The sequence below is a fragment of the Nothobranchius furzeri genome, chromosome 8 (assembly GCF_043380555.1).
Source record: "Nothobranchius furzeri strain GRZ-AD chromosome 8, NfurGRZ-RIMD1, whole genome shotgun sequence".
NCBI classification, from domain to species: Eukaryota; Metazoa; Chordata; class Actinopteri; order Cyprinodontiformes; family Nothobranchiidae; genus Nothobranchius; species Nothobranchius furzeri.
In genome coordinates, this window is record NC_091748.1 from 80,894,489 (window position 1) to 80,919,756 (window position 25,268).

General features: G+C 42.4%; 3 protein-coding genes across 3 annotated transcripts in view; 1 reads left to right on the forward strand and 2 right to left on the reverse strand.

Annotated features, from left to right (window-relative positions):
- Positions 1-25,268, reverse strand: part of wdr18 (WD repeat domain 18) — an 88,744-nt gene that overhangs the window by 54,268 nt on the left and 9,208 nt on the right. The window contains exons 2-6 of the mRNA XM_070554402.1: positions 24,035-24,145; positions 23,810-23,943; positions 17,834-17,975; positions 625-768; positions 238-302 (exon numbers count right to left, since the gene is read on the reverse strand). Coding sequence (XP_070410503.1) covers positions 238-302; positions 625-768; positions 17,834-17,975; positions 23,810-23,943; positions 24,035-24,145 — 596 coding nt within the window. The remainder of the gene's footprint in view (positions 1-237; positions 303-624; positions 769-17,833; positions 17,976-23,809; positions 23,944-24,034; positions 24,146-25,268) is intronic.
- LOC139071602 (spectrin alpha chain, non-erythrocytic 1-like) overlaps positions 1-25,268 on the forward strand; it is a 337,529-nt gene that overhangs the window by 1,877 nt on the left and 310,384 nt on the right. The window lies entirely within an intron of this gene.
- Positions 3,899-17,824, reverse strand: LOC139071601 (uncharacterized). Its single transcript, XM_070554407.1, has 2 exons — positions 4,988-17,824; positions 3,899-4,917 (listed from the first exon to the last, which is right to left on the reverse strand). The coding sequence occupies exon 1, from the start codon at positions 11,760-11,762 to the stop codon at positions 11,145-11,147; it is 618 nt and encodes a 205-aa protein (XP_070410508.1). The 5' UTR covers positions 11,763-17,824; the 3' UTR covers positions 3,899-4,917; positions 4,988-11,144.

The following is a 25,268-nucleotide window of genomic DNA, read 5'->3' on the forward strand; positions in this document are numbered from 1 at the left end:
GTTGAGTTTACGTCCTTGTCTCTCAGTGCAGCCGACCACGCAGCAGGCTGAAACCATTTTACTGTCACATCAACTCAATAAAAGCCATAAAAGGCTACAAACTGGCTTGTTTTGACTAGCTTCACTGGAGCTTCTACGGGTGTAAACGGTCTTTTTGCCGTCCATCATGGCGAAGGGGGCGGCCACATGAGTGGCGTGATGTCACGTGCAAAGGCTCAATAGGATCTACACACTCACCTGTGACCTTTGAACACCTGGTTCCCTTCACTCTCAGACTGGAAGGACTTTTCTCGGCAGAGATTCTGTTAAAAAAACACAAATAGTTAAAATGAACAACCTTCTGCAATTATGACAGCAGGTGGAGGACATGGAGCACTAGACTGAGGATGTCTAAATATGACAACTCATAATTGTGACCATGCCAAGCACAAGTGAAAAGTAACAGTAACAATGAACAGAAGATGTGTAACCACGACTAGGTGTACCGAGGAGACATAGAACCATGAAAATGATGACACTGTGAAAAAGGGTAAACATGTAGCTGAAACTTGTCAGTAAGAAAGTAAATAACAAATCTATATTACTCTGTTCAGAAAAGAACCAAATCATACAACATAAACTCACCTGGCTGCAGAGTGAAACTTGAAAAATGTTTCCATCGCTTCCCCCACAAAACAAGTAGTATTCACTGGGATCACAGGTCACAGACATTATCTCCACATCAAACAGGATGGACAGAAGTAGCTCGCCCGATGACAATTCCCACACCTGGGAGGGTAGATAGAGGATAAAGAAACGTGCATCACGTTTTCCTGAGCCTAAAACTTTCTCCATTTCTCTGTGTCATCTTAATTCAGCTGTAGAAAGCAGGTGTGGAACATCTGCAGCTTAAGTTTAACTTGTACTTCACATCTGCATGGGTAAGGAGACAGGCAACACCATTATGCATCAGCATCAGGCTCACAGAGGCTGACGGAGATGTACCCAAATTTAAAAATATCTGTCAAACGGAAAGGAGACTGCAAGCTTGTGATTGGTCAGGACTAGCTTCATTTTAATTTGTCAACAGCACCGCCCTTTCCACTTGAAAAATAACATATTTAGCAGCCAGGGCCGTTGCTAGCAATTTTGGTGCCCTAAGCACAAAGGCTTCGTGGTGTATTGTTTTCTCTCTGTAAACATGCTGTTGACTTGCTTTGCACATCTTCTAATTGAAATCTGTCTTTATCATATATGTATATATATATATATATATATATATATATATATATATATATATATAATTTTTTCATAAGCTTGCGTTTGGTGCCCCTCCCCCCGGCGTGCTGCCTTACGCGCTGCGCGGGGTGTGCGGAGTGCCGGCGCTGTTACCAACAGACACGGAACAGATTTGACAGGGACCAAGCAGTCAGACATTACGACAAAGGTGTAAAAAAAGTAATTCTCTTTTTATTTTCCCTAAATAATCAACAAAAAATCCATAAAGAAGAAAATATATCAAAAAAGGGCCCAAAATCAAAATGGCAACTACAATAAACTTAAAGGTAACAAAGAATCAAACCATTCAGCTAACTCACAATGAACACATTAGGGATTTATACAGGAAAAAGGAATCCAGGTGAGAATAAGACTTCTCTTAAAGCGTGGTTTATCTAGTAAACATCGGCGTGATCTTCTGGCTTCTCCTTCTTTGTTTGGCGACCTGAGCGCCACTTCCACATTCATACCAGGCTGTGTTGCGGAGCGATTTCTCCATCCAAGTTTGTTAAAGGCACAGTCTGCAACATTTAAATGTAGAATAACTTTAAAAACGTTTGATTTTGACCATCTGACACAATTTTATTAAAAAAAGTAAATAATCTTTAATATTTCAATTTTCTCCTAAGTCCCTCCCCTGCCCTGTAGAGCTCAGCCAATATTTCTGCAAGCCTAACGCGTTGACCAATAGCGCTGCGTTTCCACCAGGGGGCAGCTGTCAATCATCGAGCACGAGCAGGTCTCAGGGTGCACAACAGTGTCACGCGCCTCACTCGGCTCACTGCAGAAGCAACAAAACCCCAAATTACCGATTCCTCGACTGCCTTCCACATCTCAAAAAACATTTAAAAAGTTTAAAAGCCCTTCTTCAAAAGTGGCTGTAAGATGTTTAAGACAGTCGAGTAGATTTTACATTGGATTACGATGGAGAGATTTTCGTGATCTACACGGCCTGAAAACGGATGAAGAGTTGGCAAAGTATCTTTTAGACAGGTAAGTTATTTATTGTTTTTCGGATAAATTTACTTATAATCTTTCTTTCACTAAAAGAAGTAATAGAGCAAACAAGCTTTGTATGCTTGGTGTCCTATTGGCCAATGTAGCATTAGCTTGAATGCTAAGTCGACATGAATTGATGCTAGTCGAACTATTTATGCTATATTTTGAAGAAGTTTGAGTAACGAAAGGGGATTTTAGTTTTTTGATTATATGGGAGCTAATGATTAGTGTGGTGTTTAACTATAGGCCACATCAGTATATTGTTTTAAGCTCTTGTTTATAACTTCCCCGTTACCGGGGTTCGGTTAGCATCTTGAAAGCTGAATTAGGTTTTACACTTGCCTGAGCTGCATGTTTGATTAAAATGAGTAATCAGCAGCTCATGTAGCACTTGTAGAAGTCTGAGGAGATGATTCAGCAGTTAGAATTAGGTGTGATTGATCAGGAACGTATCCAAAACCTTACGTTTCCATTAGCACTGAAAGACATATTGTGCTAACCTGGGTGGGCCACGTGTACAGATTACCGTCTGAGTTTGTGGTCTTACCTACGTGAATACTCCATATTAAAATAAAAGGAATGATAATCAGCTCGTGCAGAAATCTGTGAAGGCTGGGGAGACTTGTTTAGCTTGTGATCACTAATTTTTGGGCTTTGTTTTTTACAGTCATCAGTCCAAATATGAAGCATCAACATCTACACCATTGAAACGCCAACTGTGTATTTCTCCAACACCAGTGCCAGCTGTCTAGCATTCATGGAGAATCATCTGAAAGGTAAATAGCTGCGTAAAAACCTCTACCAGGAATATTATAATTTTGCCTCTGTTTGTTTTAAGTTAGTGGTGGATTATTTTGAAAAAATTCTAGAAATGGGATAATGAATGACTATAAAAAATGTATAGAAATAAATAGTAAAACTACATTTTATATAGCGCCTCTCAAGATAAAACTCTTGAGGCACTTCACAACAACAAAATTAAACATATTTTAAAAAATTATATTTTTATTTCAAAGTGTATGAGAAAAAATAACACAATTGTGTTTTTAAAATGTAAAGAGAGAGACAGGAAATTATTTGTAAAGAAGGAATTCAGTGGATACAGAGAAATGCGTAATAAGTAGAGTGAGAAAAATAAGGAGAGGGTGATGATGACGGCCAATAGACTAGGTCTATTACCTTCAAAATGACAAAATATGTATTGATTCTAATCATATTCTTGTGCTTGTATTTTATTTTCATAGGGATGATAATTTGGAGGAGGTGATGGAACAAGGTGAAACTAAAAAAGAAGGATCTTCACAAATGTAAGTACAAGGTTGTATCTGTATTTGGCTGTCACATTTGTCAGGAAAAGTAAACAATAATTAATTTTTTAGGTTATCTTGTGTGGGAATTGAAGCAAACATTGACGAGGAAGAGTTCAACAATATTCAAAACTCTGTGTAAGTATTCAGATGTTAATAAAATGTGTCTAATTTTCCATACTAAAAACTTTATATTGTGTATATTCAGGATAGAGTCATCAGATGACACATGGTCACCAAACAGAGAACCAGAAGTTGATTCGTCTTCAGAGGATGATGAAACCATCGAGATGGACAGCGGTACTGATGACGGTGGTGATGAGGACTACACACCTTATATACACATAAGGTAATTCCTTTCGTTTAACATTCTATAAAACTGCAATAGCGCATAGTTAATAAAAAGCTTTTGTTCACAGGACTGGAGCAGCATTACAAAAAACATTACAACTTGAGACTCTGCAAGAAATTAACATAGAGGATACAGTTCATGACTGTAATATCCCAGAAGCAACTGAGCGACATTTGACAAGCAAGAAAGGTCTTCCTCGACGCTAAAAGCTAAGGCCTGAGGATCCAAGGCGTTATGGTTTGCTGTCCGGAGTTCCTGCACCATCAACAGAGGAACTTCTACAACACCTACGGACTTGTGGTGATGGTAAAATAAAACATTATCTGCCTTACATCTTCCACACAATAGTCCATTGCTAATTGAGTTTATTTTTTATTTACAGGTAAAACTTTGCCACAGACATAGGTGTTGGGGGAGGCAAGAGAAAACCCAAAACCTTCTTTATTTTTGTTTCCTGTGTTTTTTTTTTTTTTTGAAAATAAAGATATATTTTGGGGAAATAAGTACTAATAATTTAAAAATTTATGTAAAATGTTGGAGGTAGACATAATTTTTTGTTGTTGTGCAGGAGTTTTAAATTTATGGTATTTTTACAAATGCAACACAAAGTTGTGCTTTAGAACCCTTTATTAGAGCATCAAACAAAAATATATAAAAACAAACTTATGTAAAATATCAAATATATACATTTATTTACGATCGTCTTGGAATAAAACCAGTGTAGTTACCATTGGGGTCAGGGAATTTTGCAGAATAAACTCCTCCATGTGTGGTACAGTTGAAATACATGTCTGGGGAGGCTGTTGGCAGCATTTCTTTTCCAAATCAGTTGGCATATCTCTGCAGTGGGAGCATACACACCATGAAGGTTGATTGGGTGTTGGAGGTGTTGTGGCAGGTGGACCAGAGAGGGCAAGTACATCAAAGAGAACACCAATGTCTGTCCAGCACCATAGTAAGGATGTCAATAGCCTGCTGAGGGTTCAGGTTCTGTATGTGTTGCTACAAAAGTGGAAAGAGATGCTACAGCAACAGTTTTTAGGATCATTTAGTGTAATTTTGTTATGCTTACACGTTCAAAGTCTATTCGCTCGGAACAAAGATTCCGAACTCGAGAGAGATCTTCATCTCCAAGGTCCACAGCTGAGTGTCTCACCCTTCTTCGGCCTCTGGATGTACCACGGCTTTGAGATGATGGTGGGCATCTCCTTTTTGCACCATGTCTTGAGGATGCAATAGGAGGTTCAAACTCTTCCTCAGAGGATTCCTCAATCACTGAACTCTAAATTGTATTAGAATTAAAAAAATTATACTAATATAAAAAGTACTCTTGCATATTAATCAATGTTGACACAGATCAGGTTTACATCTAGTCAAAATTTGGGCTAAACCAACAATAAACAGAAACCCTATGAAAACAACCATGATTATAGGAGAACTACAAAGAATGCAGTGTTTATTCATGATTTCCACATAAATTATTTATATGCTTTGATATATTCATCCCATCTTGAATGGCAAAGCAATTAAAAATAAGCTAGTTACTTGCAATAAAATGCTAACAATTTGATAGGATTAATTTTATTTACAATATAGATTGCCAACTGTTACTGGTATTTTAAAATATAAATATATTTATAGATATTCTTTATAAAATGCCTTTTGTAAACAGTAAGTGTTTAATGTGCTGGTTAAATACAACTTTCTTACCTCAGATAACTCCATTGCTAACACTAGCTCAGCTCTATTACAAGAAGCAATGCTCCGATGTTGACTCTGCTTTTCCTGCCCGTGCACATTGGGAGGTGTGGCTTTCGGCTCTTTCAGGAAGGGCGGGGGAATGAGCAACAGCCGTTCGAATTTAAAAATCTCCTCCTCCTCACCCTGACGGCGTCATCCTGCGGACTGTGCCTTTAAGGTTGGTTTATCCGTATTCCTCAGTGGTTTCTCCTCCTGTTCCCTCCATAAGTGGTTTTTATAAACACCGTGGATCTAACCCTGCTAATTTACGTCCACTAACTCCAGCTGTTTCTGTAGTTTCTGATTCCTCCACCTCACTCAGCATGGCTCTATTAAACACCCGCTCTGTTAACAATAAGTCCTTCCTGCTCAATGATCTAATTCTCTCTAAAAACCTGGATTTTCTGTTTCTGACTGAAGTTTGGCAGCAAACATCTGATTATTCTGCTCTGATTGAACTCTGCCCCAGTGGTTATTCTTTTCTTAGCCAGCCCCGGGGTTCTGGTCGTGGTGGAGGCCTAGCTGTTGTTTTCAGAGACCATCTTCCATGTAGCTCTACAACCTCTGGTCACTGCTTCCTTTGAACCGCAGCTGATTAAAGTCGGGCGTAAGGACCCGTTCTACTGTGCTGTGGTCTATCGTCCACCTGGTCCAAACAGTTCTTTCCTTCAGGAGTTTAGTGACTTCCTATCCTCCACTGTGAAGCTGTCCAGACTGGTGATTGTTGGTGACTTTAACATCCACGTTGATGATCCCTCTGATCACTTTGCCATGAATTTCTCCAGCCTTATGGACTCCTTCAGCTTTACCCAGCATGTTTCTGGCCCCACACACACCAGGGGGCACACTCTAGCCCTTGTTTTTACCCTGAGTCTAAATGCTGACAGTGTTTGTCCTGAGGACGTTTATATTTCAGATCACCATTGCATTTTCTTTAGCTTGTCAGTTTCTGTGTCCCCATCTCTTGCTCGCCGTATGGTTGTTCTAGTTTTCTTAATGAGAATATATATGAGATGAGAATGAGAATATATTTACCTTCAACTGAACCATGTTCAGCGCTTTGGGCTTCCTGACAGGGTTGCGGAAGGCGCTTTATAAATAAAGCTTTGATTGATTGATTGATTGATTGATTGATTGATTGATTGAGAGCACAGCTAGCAAATTTTCTGCTGCTTTTAATCCACCCTGTTCTTCTGATAACGACCCAGATTCCTTAACTTCTCAGTTTAACGAGGACTGCCTCTCCATTCTGGACAACATCTGTCCTGTCAGAACCAGATCAGTTCCTGCAGTGAACCCTACTCCCTGGTTTAACGACAACATTTGCAGCCTGAAGCGTCAATGCAGAAAAATTGCAGATTATTTTTAAGTTATTTTTATTACATAAAAATCTTGTCCTTGTGAAACTCCTTGGGATTTTGCTGGATATGCGCTAGATATTTATGTTTACTTATTTTGCAAATGCTTTAATCAAAAGCGACGTACAATAGTTAACCTAATGGGCATGTTGTGATCTGTGGGGGAAATCAGAGTACCCGGAGGAAACCCACCCATGCATGGGGAGAACATGCAACTCCACGCTTAAAGTACGTAACCGGGTTTTGAACTTGCAACCTCCTTGCTTCAAGGCAACAGTGCTAACAACTGCACCACCATGCAGCCCGTGAAGATAAAATAATGTTTCTATATTATCATTAAGGATTTGTCAGAGCGTGCCCTTGGGAGTAAACTCATTTCCGTGATCGTGCTGACAGGAGACCCGTCTGGAGCTATGCTGGGATTTGGGACCCTTGATGAAGCAACATAAACCGCTAAATCCGATTCCAGTCCATATTCTATTTTACAACCATGAGAACCCCCCAAAACCACCTCTGCTCATTGATAGCACGTGTGTTGTCATGGTAACCAGACTGAATGACAGCCAAGAGGCTGCACTCAGATATTTCCAAATAAAAATTGGCTGCATGGTGGCGCAGTTATTAGCACTGTTGCCTTGCAGTAAGAAGGTTGCAGGTTCAAAACCCAGCTTCAAGCACAACAGCTTCAAGCACAGTTTAATAGTGGTCGTAGTAAGCAAGTCTCAGTTTCAACTGTGAAGAGAAGACTTGGAGCTGCAGCTTTGACAGGATGAGTTGTAGCAAGAAAGCCACTCCTAAGACATCAGAATAAGAGAAAGAGGCTTGCCTGGGCCATGAAACACCGCCATTGGACTACTGAAGACTGGAAGAAGGTAATATGGACTGATGAATCCAAATTTGAAATTTTCGGTTCATCACGCAGGATCTTTGTACGCCGTCGAGTAGGTGAAAGGATGGTTTCACAGTGTGTGGCAGCCACTGTCAAACTTGGAGGAGGAAGTGTCATGGTCTGGGGCTGTTTTGCTGGATCCAGGGTCAGTGACTTGTATAGAGTGAGAGGCACACTTAACCAAAACGGCTACCACAGCATTCTCCAGCACCGTGCAGTACCCTCTGGTATGCACCTAGTTGGTCAGAGGTTCATTCTACAGTAAGACAATGACCCAAAACATAAGTCCAAGATATGCCAGAACTACCTCAGGAAAAAAGAACATGATGGTAAGCTTGTAATCATGAAGTGGCCAGCACAGTCTCCAGACTTAAACCCCATGGAGCTGGTTTGGGATGAACTGGACAGAAGAGTGAAAGCAAAGCAACCTACAAGTGCCACACATTTATGGGAACTTCTGCAGCAGACATGGAAGAACTTTCTGAAGAATATTTGATTTCTGTTGTAGAAAGAATGTCACGAGTGTGTTCAGCTGTTATATCTGCCAAAGGTTGCTACTTTGATGAGCCAAAAGTTTAGAATACATATTGGTCTATAAATTAATTCCATGATTTCTTGCTTATTTGTACTATACATTCATTTCAGAGTGCAATGTGACATTAAACTGCATCATTTACAATAAAAAACTGGGAAAATTGGGGCGTTCTAAAACTTTTTTTATATATAAATATATTTATTGCTTTTATTGACTTACAAGTTAAACATTCAAACATGACTGAAGGAAAAATAAAGAAAGGTCTAAACATAATAGGATACATAACTGAACAAGAACAATTAGTCAGCTCTTCACATTTACAGACTTCTCATGTCATGGACATCTCCATCTCTTGGGTTTCTAACTCTGAATCTCTTATGCTGGAAGAGGCAGTAGAACAAACCCACGGCGGAGTACCAACTGAAGGTGAGAGGAGGACAGAAAGTTTCAGCTCCGAAGCAGCTGTAGAATCGGGTCCCACCTGTCATGAAACACATCCACTCCATTTTCATTACAGTCTCAACTTTTCGAGGTGAAGCACATTTGCCACTTCCCTTAGCCACATTTCGTGTGTGGGTACAGCATCCGTCTTCCCATGCTCTTAGAATCGGTTTTAGGCAACCACAGTTCCGAATAGGATTGTCTTCTTCTGATGTTTGTTCAAGTCCAGTAGGGAAGTTGTTGCCCCAAGTATAGCAACCAACGGATCGGGTTTGCGGTCTTTCCCATAAGCCGATGAGAAGCATTGGAAAATATTCTCCCAGAAAGTGTGAAGCTTTCTACAAAACCAGAATAGGTGCGTGTGGTTTCCGATATCTTATGTTTATTCATTTAGCAGACGCTTTTATCCAAAGCGACTTACAATTTTTTATAACCTATAGGGCATGTTGTGATCTGTCGGGGAAACCAGAGTACCCAGAGTAAACCCACTCATGCATGGGGAGAACACGCAACTCCACGCAGAAAGGCCGCAGCCGAGCCGAGTTTCGAACCTGCAACCTTCGTGCTGCGAGGCAACAGTGCTAACCACTGCGCCACCATGTAGATTTGCATCTATTACATAAGGGTGAAACCTCCGGATAGAAACTATGCAGCTTTTCTCTGGAGTAATGGAGTCTATGGACTAATTTAAATTGCAAGAGGTTGTGTCTGGTGTTAACAGAACAACTGTGTATGCTTTTCAGGTGGACATCCCACTCATCGTCTTCTATTTGTTTATTAAACTCGTCGGTCCTTGCTTGTCTAATGTTAGACGTGTGTGGTTGAATGTTGTTATATTTAGGATTTGATAGAAAAAGGAGACTGCTCCCTTAGAATCTGGCTTGAATTTATTTATTTGCTCTAAAGTCTCATTTGCCTCCGGCCTCTCGAAGTCCAAAATATGCATCCTGACGTAATCTCGGATTTGAAGAAATCTAAAAAACTGGATCCAGGAACATCATATTTTGCCCTGAGCTGCAAGAAAGAGACGAATGCCCCATTAATGTACAAGCCCCCGATATTATGAATACCTTTCTGTCGCCATAGCTGAAAATGATTACCTGTTAGGCCTGGTAAAAAGGTGTGATTTTCGCAGATAGGGGAGTCTAGATAAACGTTTGGAGCTTTAGTATGATGTTTAATTTGTTTCCAGATTCTCAGAGCATTACCTACAACGAAACTGTTGTTAAACTGTACTTTTTTGACTGTGGTGGGGCTGTTAAGTAGAGCAAGTAGGGATGTCTTATTACAAGCTCTCCTTTCAATGTCCAGCCATGCAGGGCAAGAGACAGAATCTGAAGCGGGGCCTTTCTTCCACCAGGAGAAAATGGTTAAATGTACTGCAAGATAGTATAACCTGAAATTTGGCAAGGTTAAACCTGCCTTTTCTTTTGGCTTAGATAGATGCACTTTAGAAATTATGGGAGTTTTGTAACTCCAGATAAAAGGAGTGATTATAGAGTCGAACTGTTTAAAATATGATAATGCAATAAAGCATGGGATAGACTGAAAAAGGTGGAGGAACGGGGTAATACAACCATTTTAATTGCATTAATCCTTCCCACCAAGGTTAACGGGAGGCTTTTCCAAAAATCAATGTTAGTTTTAAGCTGTACAATTTTGTTCTGCCAGTTTATCTGAAGTAGATCATCTGGATTTCTTGTGACAGTGATACAGAGATATGTGACCTTATCATGTGATTTTTTTAAGCGGGACTGATCGTAAGTATGTCTCATCAACTGTTGTTGAGATAGGCATAAGTTCACTTTTCTCCCAGTTAATAGAGAAATCAGAGATTTTGCCGAATTTATTAATAAGAGTTAAAAGTACGGGTGTTGTCTCCTGCGGTTTCGAAATGAACAAAAGAATATCATCCGCATATAGTGAGAGGTGATGTTTATACCCTAAAGTTTCAATGGGGAAGGTCATGGGATTCTGCCTAATACTTGCTGCGAGCAGCTCGATGGTGATTGCATACAAAAAAAGGAGAGAGAGGACAGCCTTGATGCGTTCCTCTTTGTATTTCGAATGGAGGGGAGATATTTTGATTATTAATTACTGAAGCGTATGGTTGCAAGTAAATAGTCTCAATCCATTTCATGAAGTGATGGCCGAAACCAAACTTTTGGAGTGCAAACATCATGTATGACCACTCAACTTGATCAAAGGCACGCTGTGCATCTAAAGCGATAACAACTGCGTAGTCTAAGGCTTGCTATAAAGAATGTTAAAAAGGCGTCGCAGATTGAAGTACGTGTGTAAAGGATCCACCATCAGTCCCCCCTTTGGCAGGTGGTGTTCCCACCGCAGGGTGCGGAGTCTCAGGTGGTGTGTCACTGCAACCGCCAACTCCCACTAGGGTAGGTGGTTTTCCCACCACAGGGTGGAGTGGTCCTGATGCAGAGATGACGCAGACTCTCTGGATGTCACTGGCCTCACTGGTACTGGATCCACTGGTCAGACTGGCGGCGCCGTTGTAGTTAACAATGCCTAAAGAGGGAATGAGGTCCTCAAGAGACGCCAAGGGCGTCGGTTGAGTCAACCGAGTTCGGAGTGTCCAATCACTGAGTGAAATGACAGCCTTAAAGCGTTGGAGCAGGTCCCCTCCCAACAGGAAAGGAAAAGCTTCAACGTTAGTTACAAACACTGGATGGCTCACGGAAATGTCTCCCACTGTAAAGTTGAGGAACACCATGTTCGACAAGGTCATTTGAGCTGAAGAGAAAGGATGGATGTTCACGGCGCAGGGCGTGAGTCCTAAGACACGACCCTGTGCAACTGCAGTCATGTGGACCTGCTCCCAGAGATAACTGGACATGATGGTGAAATCTGAACCGGAGTCCATGATGCCCTCACATTGAAATGCCCCTTCAAGCGTCACCGGAATGTGAGGTTTCTCATTAGGACCATCACGGATGATTTTGCAGAGAAACCTTAGTGGAAGTCTGATCGGTGAGCTAGGCTCGCCGGGTCTGGTGGCAGGTGCTAGAGGACCAGCCCAGATGGAAGCAACCACACCAGACCTCGCCGAGGTCTCAGGTGTTCGCGGACACACCGTTGTGGCAGGCTTCGCCTCTGCAGGATCTAATGCTGCAACCAAGCCAAGCGCAGGTTTGGCAGGTGTCGGCAGATCGCAGAGATGCACAGAACCAACTCACATTCTGACGAATCTTTCAACAGGTCAAGAAGTGTGGCACCCAGAGCGTGAATTTTTCCAGGAGATTGGCTCCTAAAATCAGTTCTCAGCCTTGGGGCAGGACTGTAGTCCTTGCGACCACTATGCAGTGAGTTCCGGCCAGAGGGAGCGTGGCTCTCACCTCTGCGAGGCGACTCTCTCCTGGAGGAGTATGATGAACTCTCCTTTTCTTTAAAAGAAACACGATGTTTATCACGACCAAGTCGTGGTGACTTAGGGTCCCCTTCACTGTCCGAGGTCTGTTAGAATTCTGAGGCTTGTTATTAGGAAAGACTTGCGGCTTGGAGTTGTTATTGGATTTCTGGGCCTGTTGTTTAGCAACATTTTAGCGATTTTTATTTTTACGAGTCCCTGATGCAGTCCCTTCGAGTCGCAGCGTGGAGGGGTCTGTCACCACCGCCAGAACCGAAGGGGCATGCAAATTCTTACTTGATTCTTTAAACCACCTAAAGGCACAACTCGCCATTCTCCTGAGCTCCTCCAAGGGTGTGGTTTTAGTGTCTACCGTACCCATGTAGGGGCTATACTGAGCATGTAGATTCTCAATGAAAAGCTCCTTGAAACCTTTTTCATCTCCCATCCCCTCCTTACATTCCGTACCGAAATACGCGTCAAAGAGGCGTAGATAGATGGCTTGTGGGTCCTCAGAACGACCCTGTTTGACAGACAAAGCTAACCGTAAATCAGCCTCCTTAGCATCATAAGTGCACTCTTTTTGAATTGCAGCTTCCAGCCAGTTATAATCATTTGCAATCGCATTACGCTGGCGATCGATGAACAAACCCCCGGCATCGGAGGTTAACCTTATCAAAAAGATCTTGTCCTCCAAGGTCATTCCCGGACATGTCTGAAAATGATGCCGGAGGTCACTCAGGTACATGTCAACCGGGTATGAATTACCTGGTCAAGGGTTGAATCTCTTGACACTACGGGACATCCCGTAGATGTCAGCCATAGACACAGGTGAGTTCGGTTGGGCTGGCTGGAAAGCTGGCACAACCATCGCAGCAGCACCGGGAGGTGCAGCAGGAGGGTATTGTTGTGCAGCCAGAGGGTGTGGCTGGGCTGCAGGCACATATGGATGCGCTGCAGGTGGGAATTGATAAGCTTGAGGTGGATATTGATTAGCTGGAGGTGGATAAATATGGCCTGGCTGAGGAGCCAGATGGGCTAGCTGAGGAGCTAGCGCTGGCTGAGGAGCCAGTCCCACCACAGCAGCAGCAGGTGCAACCCCTTTAGCAGCAATAGCAGCAGGTGGTGGAGGTGGAGGTGGTGGAGGAGATGGAGCAGTGGGTGGAGGAGGGGCTGGAGCAGGTGGTGTCGGGGGGAGTAAAGAGGTCTGCCTTTCTCCCCTGAGTACGGAAATCTCGGATTTTAAATCATCAATTTTATTCTCTTGTTTTCTTACCTGATCCACAGCAGCAGTGAGACTAACCGTCAGGTCATCTGCCTCCCTCTGAGCTTAAATTAGCTCATTATCTGCCCTGATTTTCTTCTCCAGCAACATTTCATTTTCTCTCGGAGCTTCATTCAGCTCTTTCCTGCCCAGATCCTCGTCAGAGTCGGAACCGCAGGCTTCTTCTCTTGTCTTTTGTTCAGAAAGTGTGTGCGTAGTACTTTGTGTCTCCAGATGAGCAGTAACCTCTGTCCCAGAGATGAGCTAGCAGAACAGCAAATCCCACCAGGTTCTCTGTGTGGGCTGTTGGTTTTACCTTCTCACCTTCTATGGACCAATTATTCACGTGTGCCAGCAACATACCTACCAGATCATCTGCTGAATAATTCTGCAGGGGGTCACCAAAACAATGAGCAGTCATGCTGGTAACACCTACACATACTGTCACAGCATCAATAATCTGTCTGCCCACAGTGGGAGAACACAATTGTTCCTGATTTAACATAATTCAAATCACAAGTGAGTTTTACCAAAAAGAAGTGTAATATACAAAAGGTGCCACGAGATGGCGGCAGAGTGCCGGCAATAGTGAGGGCGGGGGTAACTTGCATCACCTGTGACGTCACGACGTTGCTGGCGTCAGGATTTCCTAAAAATGACTGATCAACTAGATTGTTTTCACAACACAAATGTCAGAAAACACAGCTAAAATGTGCTTGAATGCTGTCGGAGCTTGTCTCGTAGGAAATAGCGAATTTGGGACACAGACAATGCTGTGTCAGGCGGTTGACAAAGCTGTCGGGTTTGCGAGGCCCGGCTGTCGAACCAAAGCAAGAGTTAGCAGCTTGGCTGTGCTAAGCTAGTGGGACCTGGAGCTACCAGGATTTTGGTCCAATTCTCTCGTAGAATTGACCTGCCCGATTAACGATGGACCTGCGTTGAAGCGCTCGTGTTAATTTGTCTGACAAATAGTGTTTAATGTGGTCCGAAACTCGCACGCTATTACGTTTAAAGCTTTTAAAGACTGTTAGCACTTCGATGCTAAGTCAAGCTAATGGGGGTGGCGTACCACCTTGAGTCGGCTAAGCGTACTCCTTCAGGTCTAAACCTGGCTAACCCCTGTGTAAATACGGATCTCGTCCGGTATTTGGGTTCGAATCGGTTTCACAGGGGATCAGGCCAGAACCGGGTAGCAAGGACCCTAACCCTACCATGGAGAAGCCTAACCCTAACCCTACCATGGAGAAGCTTCTGCCTCCAGTTACACAAGTAAAACACAATGAACACCACTTCACTCAAAAGACGTGACAGAATCACAACAGATTAAATGACATGAATTTACCTTATAAATGACAGCAGGAAAAACCTGTGCAGATAAAGCTTTGTAGTTATAAAACTCCAATGGCGGAGCACTAGTGATGGCTCAGCCATTGGGTGAAAGAGAGGAATCAGCACGCCCTGTCGGAGGTGACTGGTGTCACCCCCCCTTTCTAGACATAAATGACTGCTCTCTAGTGGCGGATGACGAGATCGTCCAGTCTCCCACAAAACACCAATTTTTGATGGAACTAACTAAACTAGTCTTGGAAAGCTTCCAGGTCACGACAGGTTCATTGGTGTCAGTGAGACCCTGAAGGGGTCGTGAGGTTCAGCTTTTATTCTGAAGGAACCGTTGCGGTCAGGTGTAACTTGCAACAGATTTTATCCAGCTTGTCGAGGTTCTTTTGGCCGAAGAGGTAGTCCGGATGGCCTGTCTGAGATTTCTCTAGAACGCTTTGAACTGAAGAAAAGGTGGCGAGGAATAGTCTTTATGATCATCATATTTTAGGTTACTGGCGAATCAGAATGTGACATGCAAAAGAGGGTTTATACAAGCACCACAGAAAACCACACCTCGTGTCAGAAATGAAGGTTCTGATTGGATCAGACAAAAGGAAATGTGTCGTGTGACTTTAGCATTACGTGTCATCAGTGTCTAGTGCAAATATCCAGGATTATAATAACTTGTAAAATACTACTGACCACAGGATTACAATATCAAGTAATAACATTGTTATTTCACAGATTGATTGAACATCGAAATTTGAAAGGTTAAACAGCTGGCATTTGAATGAGAATAGTTTAACGGGTACATTTTTACAATTGGCTGAACTGTGAATTTAGAAATATTTGCTGATATCTGAAACTGATAGATGAACATATGTTCAGATTTGATATGGGATGGATGAATGGTTGGATGAATGAAATAACGGATGGATTGTTGGATGGATTGTTGGATGGATGTTGGATGGATGGATGGATGGATGGATGGATGTTGGATGGATGGATGTTGGATGGATGGATGGATGGATGGATGGATGGATGGATGGATTGATAGAAGCATGGATGGATTTAAATGTAGATGGATGGATTCCTTAGGCCAAGCCAATCGATTTGATGTCTCACATGCGTGGGTGTGTAATTCCATTTAGCCAGAAGATGATTGACCTCTCTCAACCAATCAGGGAGCTGGGAGGGAGCGGGGCACTTTCGCAAATTCTGACGGTCAATCAAATTGAACTTATTTCTATTTTAATGTACAAACAGTTCAAAAAGATCAAAAACAGGTGTCTGTTCATGGCTCAATTTTCAGCTTTTTATATTCATTCCTATGAGACTTGGTTAAAGTGATTTGTAGTTCCTTGTGTTGCCATGGTAACAGATAACAGGAGTCTGCATTGATAAAGCTATGTACAATAACACATGACTCATTTAAACTTTGAATAACATTTCTATATTAAAGTATGTTGATACAGTTGTGTCTAAAATGTTGTTTAATGTTGTTGCTAAGCATGTTGCCATGGTAACGCAGAACACAATATCAAGTTCATACAAGACTCCTGGGACCAAGCAGGTTGAATTGATGTACCATATGTGTGGGTGCACATTTCCTTTTAGGCTGAAGACGATTGAAAACTCTCAGCCAATGAGAGAGCAGCGAAGGAGGAGGGGGCGGTTCCTGCCTTCTGACTAGTATTAAAATGTCAGCTATGCTGCTAGTTTTAAGTGTAGAAGTGTATAGAGCTAGCTGGCTGGCTGAATGCTTAACAGCATTCAAACAACTAGAGCAGAAAGCACAATAAAGAAATCAGCCATAACAGACCCCTGCACAAGGGAAATCCATATAACGGACTGGGACAACACAAGGATCATAACCACCAAACAACAGAAATATCAAAGATGGACTAAGAAAGCCATAGAAAGAAAAAATGCATACACCACAAATGCTCTAAAATTAGCCGGTATTCCATTACCTACATTAGCCAGTCTTGCTAGCAAAGGGGGTTAAAAAAAAAGGTAAAAATGGTAAATGGCCTGTATTTGATATAGCACCTTCTAGAGTCCTGGAACCCCCCAAGGCGCTTTACAACACAATCAGTCATTCACCCATTCACACACACATTCACACACTGGTGGGGATGAGCTACGATGTAGCCACAGCTGCCCTGGGGCGCACTGACAGAGGTGAGGCTGCTAAGCACTGGCGCCACCGGTCCCTCCGACCACCACCAGCAGGCAACGTGGGTTAAGTGTCTTGCTCAAGGACACAGCGACAGACTGAGCGGGGCTCGAACCTGCAACCTTCCGATAACGGGGCGACCACTTAACTCCTGTGCCACCGTCACCCAAAAAAAGGCCGGCCTCCCATAGTGGCCGGCTTTCTAGGGGTGGTGTTAGTGGTCAAAGTGAAAAATCAGTCTGAAGAGAAAGATAGATGCATTCTGGTCGTGGATTATATAACATCCCTCTTGTTGAAATTAGAAAGTTTTCATCCTGTTTCAGTTTGGTGCATTGATGAACTGATAGATTATCTTTACTTTATTTTAAGTTCTGCTATAAAATCATCAGAGACGTTGATTCACATTCAACAAAAACAAATCAAAACCATTGATGAAACATTTGTTGCTGAACTGTGCAAATCAAATCCTCTAAACTCAGCAATCAGTATTGGTGGTCCTCTGTCTTCATTATGCAGGACACCAGAGTATTCTAGAAAAAACTTTGAAGTATTGAGTCTCTTGAGTGCGTCCCTGAACCAAAAGAGCAAAAAACCTTCTCTGAATCTAGATGACCTAATGAATTATAGACCTATATCTAATCTTTCATTTTCATCTAGTCCTTGAGAAAACAGTTGCCAATTAAGTATGTGAGCATCTAAACACTAATGACCTTTTGCTGCCATTTCACCTCATGGCCTATCAGAATTCCCTTAACTAATGTGTTTTGATGGCAACCAGAAATCTGCAGATTTTAATGAGTCACTTCTCCAGGTCAATTTTCTCACCTTGACAGTCTGGTCCAATGATGAGGAGGCAATTCTGGCCTGAGCTCCCATTCGACCACAGTGCAGGTCTGTGATTGGTAAAGAGTGATGGGAAAGGACATGACGAGGCTCGGGGGTATTGCTTAAATCCATCTGGGTGACACTGAAACACAAGGAAAACAGGTGTAAGACACCCAATCAGGTTATACAAGAAACCAATGTTGTTGTTATGACTGAAATAAAACATCTAGATCAACAGTGAGGAACCCTGGTCCTTGAGGGCCAAAATCCAGCATGTTTTAGTTGTTTCCCTGCTCCAACATTGCTGATTCAGTGGTTGAATCACCTATTTAGCAGTTCATCAAGCTCTGCAGAAGCCTGTTAAACATATGCTGATTAAAATGACCACACTACTATAGCATACTAATTTATTTATAAAGCAGGTTTTAAAGATAGCATGGCAGCTAACCAAAGTGCTGTACAAAAAAGACAAAGGCTTGGACACAAACAACAGAAACATAGTGGAAAACTGCTAAATTTGCTAGAACGCATAAAAGGCACATCATAAATAATCAAGCATAAAACACATACTAAAAATAACAGTCGAAGAGAACAAATAATGGTAAATGGCCTGTAGGGTTCTACAACCACCCAATGCGCTTCAAAGCACAATCAGTCATTCATCCATTCACACGCTGGTGGGGATGAGCTACGATGTAGCCACAGCTTCCCTGGGGCGCGCTGACAGAGGCAAAGTAAAATGAGTAAAAGCACTATCCAAAGTAATTAAGGAAATAAAATTATTAAAAGCAGTTAAATTGCACAAATAAAACCAAAAGGGCCAGACATTTCTGCATAGAAGATACCTCCCAGGTGACTGATGGAAGCTGATGGAGCCAATTTTGCATCTGATGCAGCTTACAGGTTTGCAAAGAAGGTTTGACCTTGAAAGATGGTTCAAAGCCTACTGACCCAGGTTGGCTGGCCCGAGTCAGATGTCAGAACGTAACAATTCAGGAAGTGAATTATTTTTTATAAACGTGTCGTTTACAAATTTTGTTAAATCAGTTTAACAAGTTTAATATGGGCGTTACCAAAAGACACCACTCCTTTCTCAATAGGGATGGGAATCAAAAACCGGTTCTTGTTGAGAACCACTTCCGACTGTCTCAATTCCTTGGAATCATTTGCCTTTTTTTTTTTTACAAACGATTCCCTTTTTGATTCCAGTCGGAATGAATGGCACAACGTTGCGCAGCTTGCGTAAGCTACGTAATGTCTGTGGCATAATTTAACAGCAACAAATATGGCGCCTAAGCAGCACAAACGCTCTAAAGTTTGGGTACATTTTACAAGAAAGGACAACAATAGAGCAACTTGCAATAGTTGCAAAGTTTATATCTCATCAAAAGGAGGAAATACCTCAAACATGCAAAAGCATTTGCACAGAAAACGCGATATCTTTAACGCCAGGGTTTCCTATTTCTCCAACCTGGTGTCCCAGAGCAAAGGGAACCCCAAGGTGCTGTTTAACACCATCAGCAGCATCGTCTCTCCTGCCTCTCCTACAGCCTCCATCCACTCTGTTGCAGACTGTGAGAACTTTCTGTCTTTCTTTGTGGACAAAGTCAATAAGGTTAGATCTAGCATCTCTCCTTCAGCCTTATCGCCGCCTCTCCCGACTCCAACCAGGCCCATCATCCTAGATAGCATTGCTACTGTTTCTTTGCCTGAGTTAACCAAACTAGTTAACTCTATGAAGACCTCTGCATGCCCCCTCCACATCTTACCCTCATCTTTGTTTAAAAGTGCTTTTCAGTCCATCGGTCCCAGCGTGCTCTCTATAATTAATGCTTCTCTGGTCTCTGGTCAGGTCCCTGCTTACTTTAAGAACGCTGTAATCCACCCGCTTCTTAAAAAACCGAGTCTTGACCCCTCTCTCCATAGCAGCTTCAGACCCATCTCTAAACTTCCGTTCATCTCCAAGATCTTGGAAAAGGTTGTGGCTAAACAACTCACAGCTGCTCTTGATGAACATAACATCTATGATAGCTTCCAGTCAGGTTTTCGTAGAGCTCATTCTACTGAAACAGCTCTTCTTAGGGTCTCTAATGACCTTCTGACTCACAGTGATGCAGGGTTCTGGTTCTGGTCCTGCTGGACCTGACTGCAGCCTTTGACACTGTTGACCATCACCTGCTACTGGAGAGGCTGAGAGACTGGGTAGGCCTATCAGGATCTGCTCTGGAGTGGTTCTCCTCTTATCTCTCTGAGCGCTCCTTTTCTGTGGCCGTCTCCAAGTTTAGGTCCTCCACCACCTCTCTTACCCATGGTGTCCCACAAGGTTCTGTGCTGGGGCCTCTGCTCTTCCTCCTCTATCTGCTTCCTCTTCAGCACATCCTGAGCTCCTTCAAAGGAATCTCCTACCATCTTTATGCAGATGACATCCAACTGTACATCTCCTTTAAGCCCCATGAGATGTCTAAGCTGCAGCTGTTACACACCTGCTTAGACTCTATCAAAACCTGGATGGTGGGAGCTTTCTTCAGCTGAATGAAGATAAGACTGAGATCCTCATCTGTGCCCCAGACAAGCTGGTTCCCAAAGTCAGAGACTCTCTTGGTCAGCTTGCTTCTCACACCAAACCTTCCATCAGGAATCTTGGTGTGACCTTTGACCCAGCTCTCACCCTGGATTTTCATGTCAGTTCTCTTGCTTGCTTTTCCTTCTTCCATCTCAGGAATGTTGCTAAGCTGAGTCCCATTCTGTCCCTAGGATACAAGATCGAGGATACAAGCAGCCGAAATGCAGGGTTTCCCTTACATAGGCGTAGCCATGGCGGCCCGCCACAGCTGAAATCCCACCGCCACGCCTACAAGATCCCAAGTTTGTTTTTTTTTTGCGCCGTTTCCCGAAGAAGCAGGGGGAACTACTATGTTGTTGCTTGTGATCACAGCTGGCAGGCAGCAAGGAGGAGCAGGCAGGGCAGGGAGAAGTTACAGCATAAGTTACTGAGTTTAAAATTAGAAAGGTAGCAGTGGATATAATGCTTTCAGGTTTACATGTTTCAATAGCACCACCCTACATATTTGAGTTACTCCTTATGTGCCAGGCAGGACTCTCCGTTCAGGTGACCTACACCTACTACAGATTCCCCGCCAACGCTGCAAAACCCGTGGTGAACGAGCTTTTTCTGTCTGCGCTCCAAAACTCTGGAATGATCTCCCACTGAATATCAGAAACTCCTCCTCCATTGGGGTTTTTAAGTCTCACTTAAAGACTTAGTTTTATTCTCTTGCTTTTACTACCTAGCTATTTTATCGATGGTTTATTTACACTGTTCTTTTACTGATTTTATTGACTTCTCATGGTTCTTTGTGTTTTGCTCTAGTTGTTTTATTCTTTTATATTATTCTTTTAACCCTATATGTTTTTACCCCTGTACAGCACTTTGGTCAGCTCACATGCTGTTTTTAAATGTGCTTTATCAAATAAATGGAATGGAATGGAATGGAATAGCATTAAGATAAACGAGTGTTGACGATCTTGACAGGGTTTCCTCCAGTGCTTATTAGGCCAGGTTCTCCTCCCCCCACCAGGCTAAGCATCACTTATTCATGTAAAATTTATTTATTTTTTCATGTCTGACTTTAACAGCATCTAATACTGTATTACGGTGTGAGCGCAACAGCGACAACTTAAGATCGATGTGTGAGCAGCCTGAGAGGTCGGGTGTTTCATCTGAACCCTTAAAACCTCCAGCAGGCTACGCTGCACTATTGACGTGTTAGCGTGCAGCGCTAACAACTTAGCGACGTGACATGTCTCGGAGAAAGCGTAAAAACACGTTGGACGCTTCTTCTGAAGCAGGAAAATAACACCTCTTCTTAAGCAGAGCACGACGTCGCCTCGGCTCGTTCACGGCCGAGCTGGACTGAGCTCGATAACTGACCCAACACAGCCACTGGGTCGTTGGAGCTGCCCCGTGACTGCCTGATGGAAAACCAGCGGGTTTCATCAGACTCGTAAAGTTTCCTGTTTTTGCTGGGGACCCCCTGTATTTTACCGCTCCCTCCTGCAGCCTTCCCCTATTAAAATTTAAAATGATTCTGTAAATCCATGTATCAATAGAAAAAAATCTCAGCCTCTGCCAGCTGCAGTAAATGTAGTCTCCAAATAATAAATAAGAGGTGCATTCATCTGTGGATCTCCTTTGATCCACATTAGTGATATTCTCAGCACCAGAACAGTGAAGCAAAGAAAGATTCCTGAGTTTGTTAGTAATTTTATTTATTAGGTGCATCTAACCTGTTCTATTTTTCTCTGAAATGAGACCAAATCAGTGCTTCTATGGGTCGTCTCCAATCTGCACTGGAAAATTTTACTTTATTTAGAGACGTGTCATAGTTTTAAGGTTGCTGTAATCAAACCTTCACTTAAGAAGCCTTCTCTGGATCCAGATGACCCAATGAATTATAGACCAATATCTAACCTTCCATTTTTATCCAAAGTCATGGAGAAAATAGTGGCCATCCAAGTATGTGAGCATTTAAACACTAATGCTCTGTTTGAGGAATTTCAGTCTGGTTTTAGAGAGTATCACAGCACTGAAACTGCATTAGTGAGAGTTACAAATGATATTCTCATGGCCTCAGATAAGAATCTTGTGTCTGTTCTAGTCTTGTTAGATCTCAGTGCTGCCTTTGACACAGTTGATCACAATGTTCTTTTAGAAAGACTTGAACATGTTGTAGGGATCAAAGGAACAGCGTTAGGCTGGTTTAAATCCTACCTGTCTGACAGATTTCATTTTGTAAATGTACATGACAAATCATCTTCATACTCCAGGGTTACTTGTGGAGTACCACAGGGTTCAGTGCTTGAACCAATTATTTTACTATGTATATGCTCCCAATTGGTAAAATCATTAGACAGCATGGGATAAACTTCCACTGTTATGCTGACGATACTCAGTTATATTTATCCATTAACCCTGATGAACCTAATCAGTTGGGTAGATTACAGGCTTGTCTTGAGGACATAAAAAATTGGATGACTCTAAACTTCTTGCTTTTAAATCAAGACAAGACGGAAGTTCTCATCTTTGGACCAGAAATCCAGAAAAGGAAATTGCTTAGCCAATCATCTGACCTTAATGGCATTACATTAATCTCCGCGAACAAAGTAAGGAACCTTGGTGTTATCTTTGACCAGGACATGTCATTCAAATCCCAGGTTAAACAGGTTTGTAGGATTTCCTTTTTCCACCTTCGGAATATTGCTAAGATTAGAAGCATACTTTCCAGGAGTGATGCTGAAAAACTAGTTCATGCATTTATTACATCAAGACTGGATTACTGTAATCCATTACTCTCAAGAAGTCCACAGAATGTAGTTAAAAGTCTTCAGCTTGTCCAAAATGCTGCAGCTAGAGTTCTGATGAGAATTAAAAAGAGAGATCATATATCTCCTGTCTTAGCTTCCCTACATTGGCTACCTGTTAAATTCAGAAAATATTTATGAAATTTGCATATTCCACACTCTGCTTTTTAATTGTAGTTAAAATGTGTCCAAATCTTGGTGCCAGTCCTGTTTTCACTCATTTCCTCACCTTTCTGCAGCTATTTGTATTTCTATTGTCCTCGAATACAGATTTGTCTCAACCAATATTTACAGGTCCCATCATGCTACTGTAGTAATTGTCCCAGGCCACCCCTCTCCCTGCTCCCCCCCACTGGTCTCACTACAATCACAGGCATATTACGCGTGTTCATGTGCACACATTTTGCAGTTTTTGAGTAGCTCGGGGGCCTGTGGGTACAGTCTGTGTCACTCACTGCAGCTATCGGTCACATCAACAACGCAGCTCCAAGAGCCATTTCATTCCTGACTGACATATCACTTGTTTTAACTTCGTTGACAACGACCTTCTGGAAAGAATCCAACATACACCTATGACACATGTTCTATGTGAGTCATACAAACAGAAGGGGTTACCTGCACAAGCTCCACACCAATGCCAGGTTGTCTTTCCCCGCAGAAACCAAATGGCTGCCGTCATCTGTGAACTTTAAACATGTGATGTCCTGGTAATGTCGACTGAGCACACACAGCAGCTTACCTGTGCACACCTAACCCAATGAGAGGACAGACTTTACAAATTGTTACCATGGAAACCAGAGGCCAAACCAATTGAGAAACCAAAAATGACAGAAAACTCACCTCCCACAGGTAAACAGCCTCTGCCACTCCAACAGCAAGAAAGGCTCCATCAGGTGAGGCAGTCAGACATGTGACCACACCTGGACAAACTATCTTCTGCTGCAGCTGATCCTGGACAAACATACATGAGGCTATCACAGCTGCAGCTCTAAGTGCTGAGAATGTTTACCACATTGATCAACCTGATTTAGATTCAAAAATCTAGACTGATGTCTCCTCACGTGGTTTACTGTAGAAGGCTTAATTAACAGCGGGGCTATCACAATATCCGCAAAAATGAAATATCGCAATATTAAGAAACCCACCACGCTGAATGATGGACCAACGCTATTATTGCACGCGATTCGACTTGACGACGCATGTTGAGGATGGCTGCACTGGTCAAAACGAAATGTTACTCTGCCCCTTTGGAAGCATTTTGGCTTTTAGTACATCAGCCCCTGCCCAGCCAGAGTCCTTGGCGGAGACAAAGCTGCCACCAGCGGCAAAAATTTTAAAAAGTTCAAAAATAAATAAACGCTCAGAGACCTGCTGAAGTCACGGACAAGCACTGCTTCTGCAACCGTCCCGAAGAGACTTAGAGCCGAGCTGGAGCGCACTCGCTACCTGCAGGAGGAACCTATCGACCCTAAGGAAAGCCCCTGACATGGTGGCGCAACAACCAGCAGAGATTTCCTTCGCTCTTCTGAGTTGCACACAAGTACATGTGTACTTCAGAATCAGAATCAGAATCAGAAAAGGTTTATTGCCATTGTTAGTGAACAAACGATTCACAAACTAGGAACTTGCTTCGGTACTAACGTGCTACATATGACATGAATAATATAATGAAAAAATAGAATAGAGTAGAATAAAGTAGAATAAAATATAATAACTAGCATAAAACTTTGCTATAAAAAATGGCAGGTAAAGGTAATATGGCCGATAACGTAACGTTATGTCAAGTACCGAAGACGAGCATGGTTGTGTGTTTATAAGCTGTTCACAAGTCTAACGGCAGATGGAAAGTCGTCTTGTGTAACGAGCACACCATCCCAGAGGGTTTTCAGTGTTGCTGGACATTGGAGATGAGCGAGTACACAACTATCTGTATCTGTATCTGTTCAACCATCTAAATTATCTGTATCTGTACCCGGAAGTGGGTGTGGTTTACGTCAATATATTATTTTAAGTCTGAAATTGATATGGATTGATCAGAAGTTGACATGTGTATTGTTTATTTGAAAATTATTTA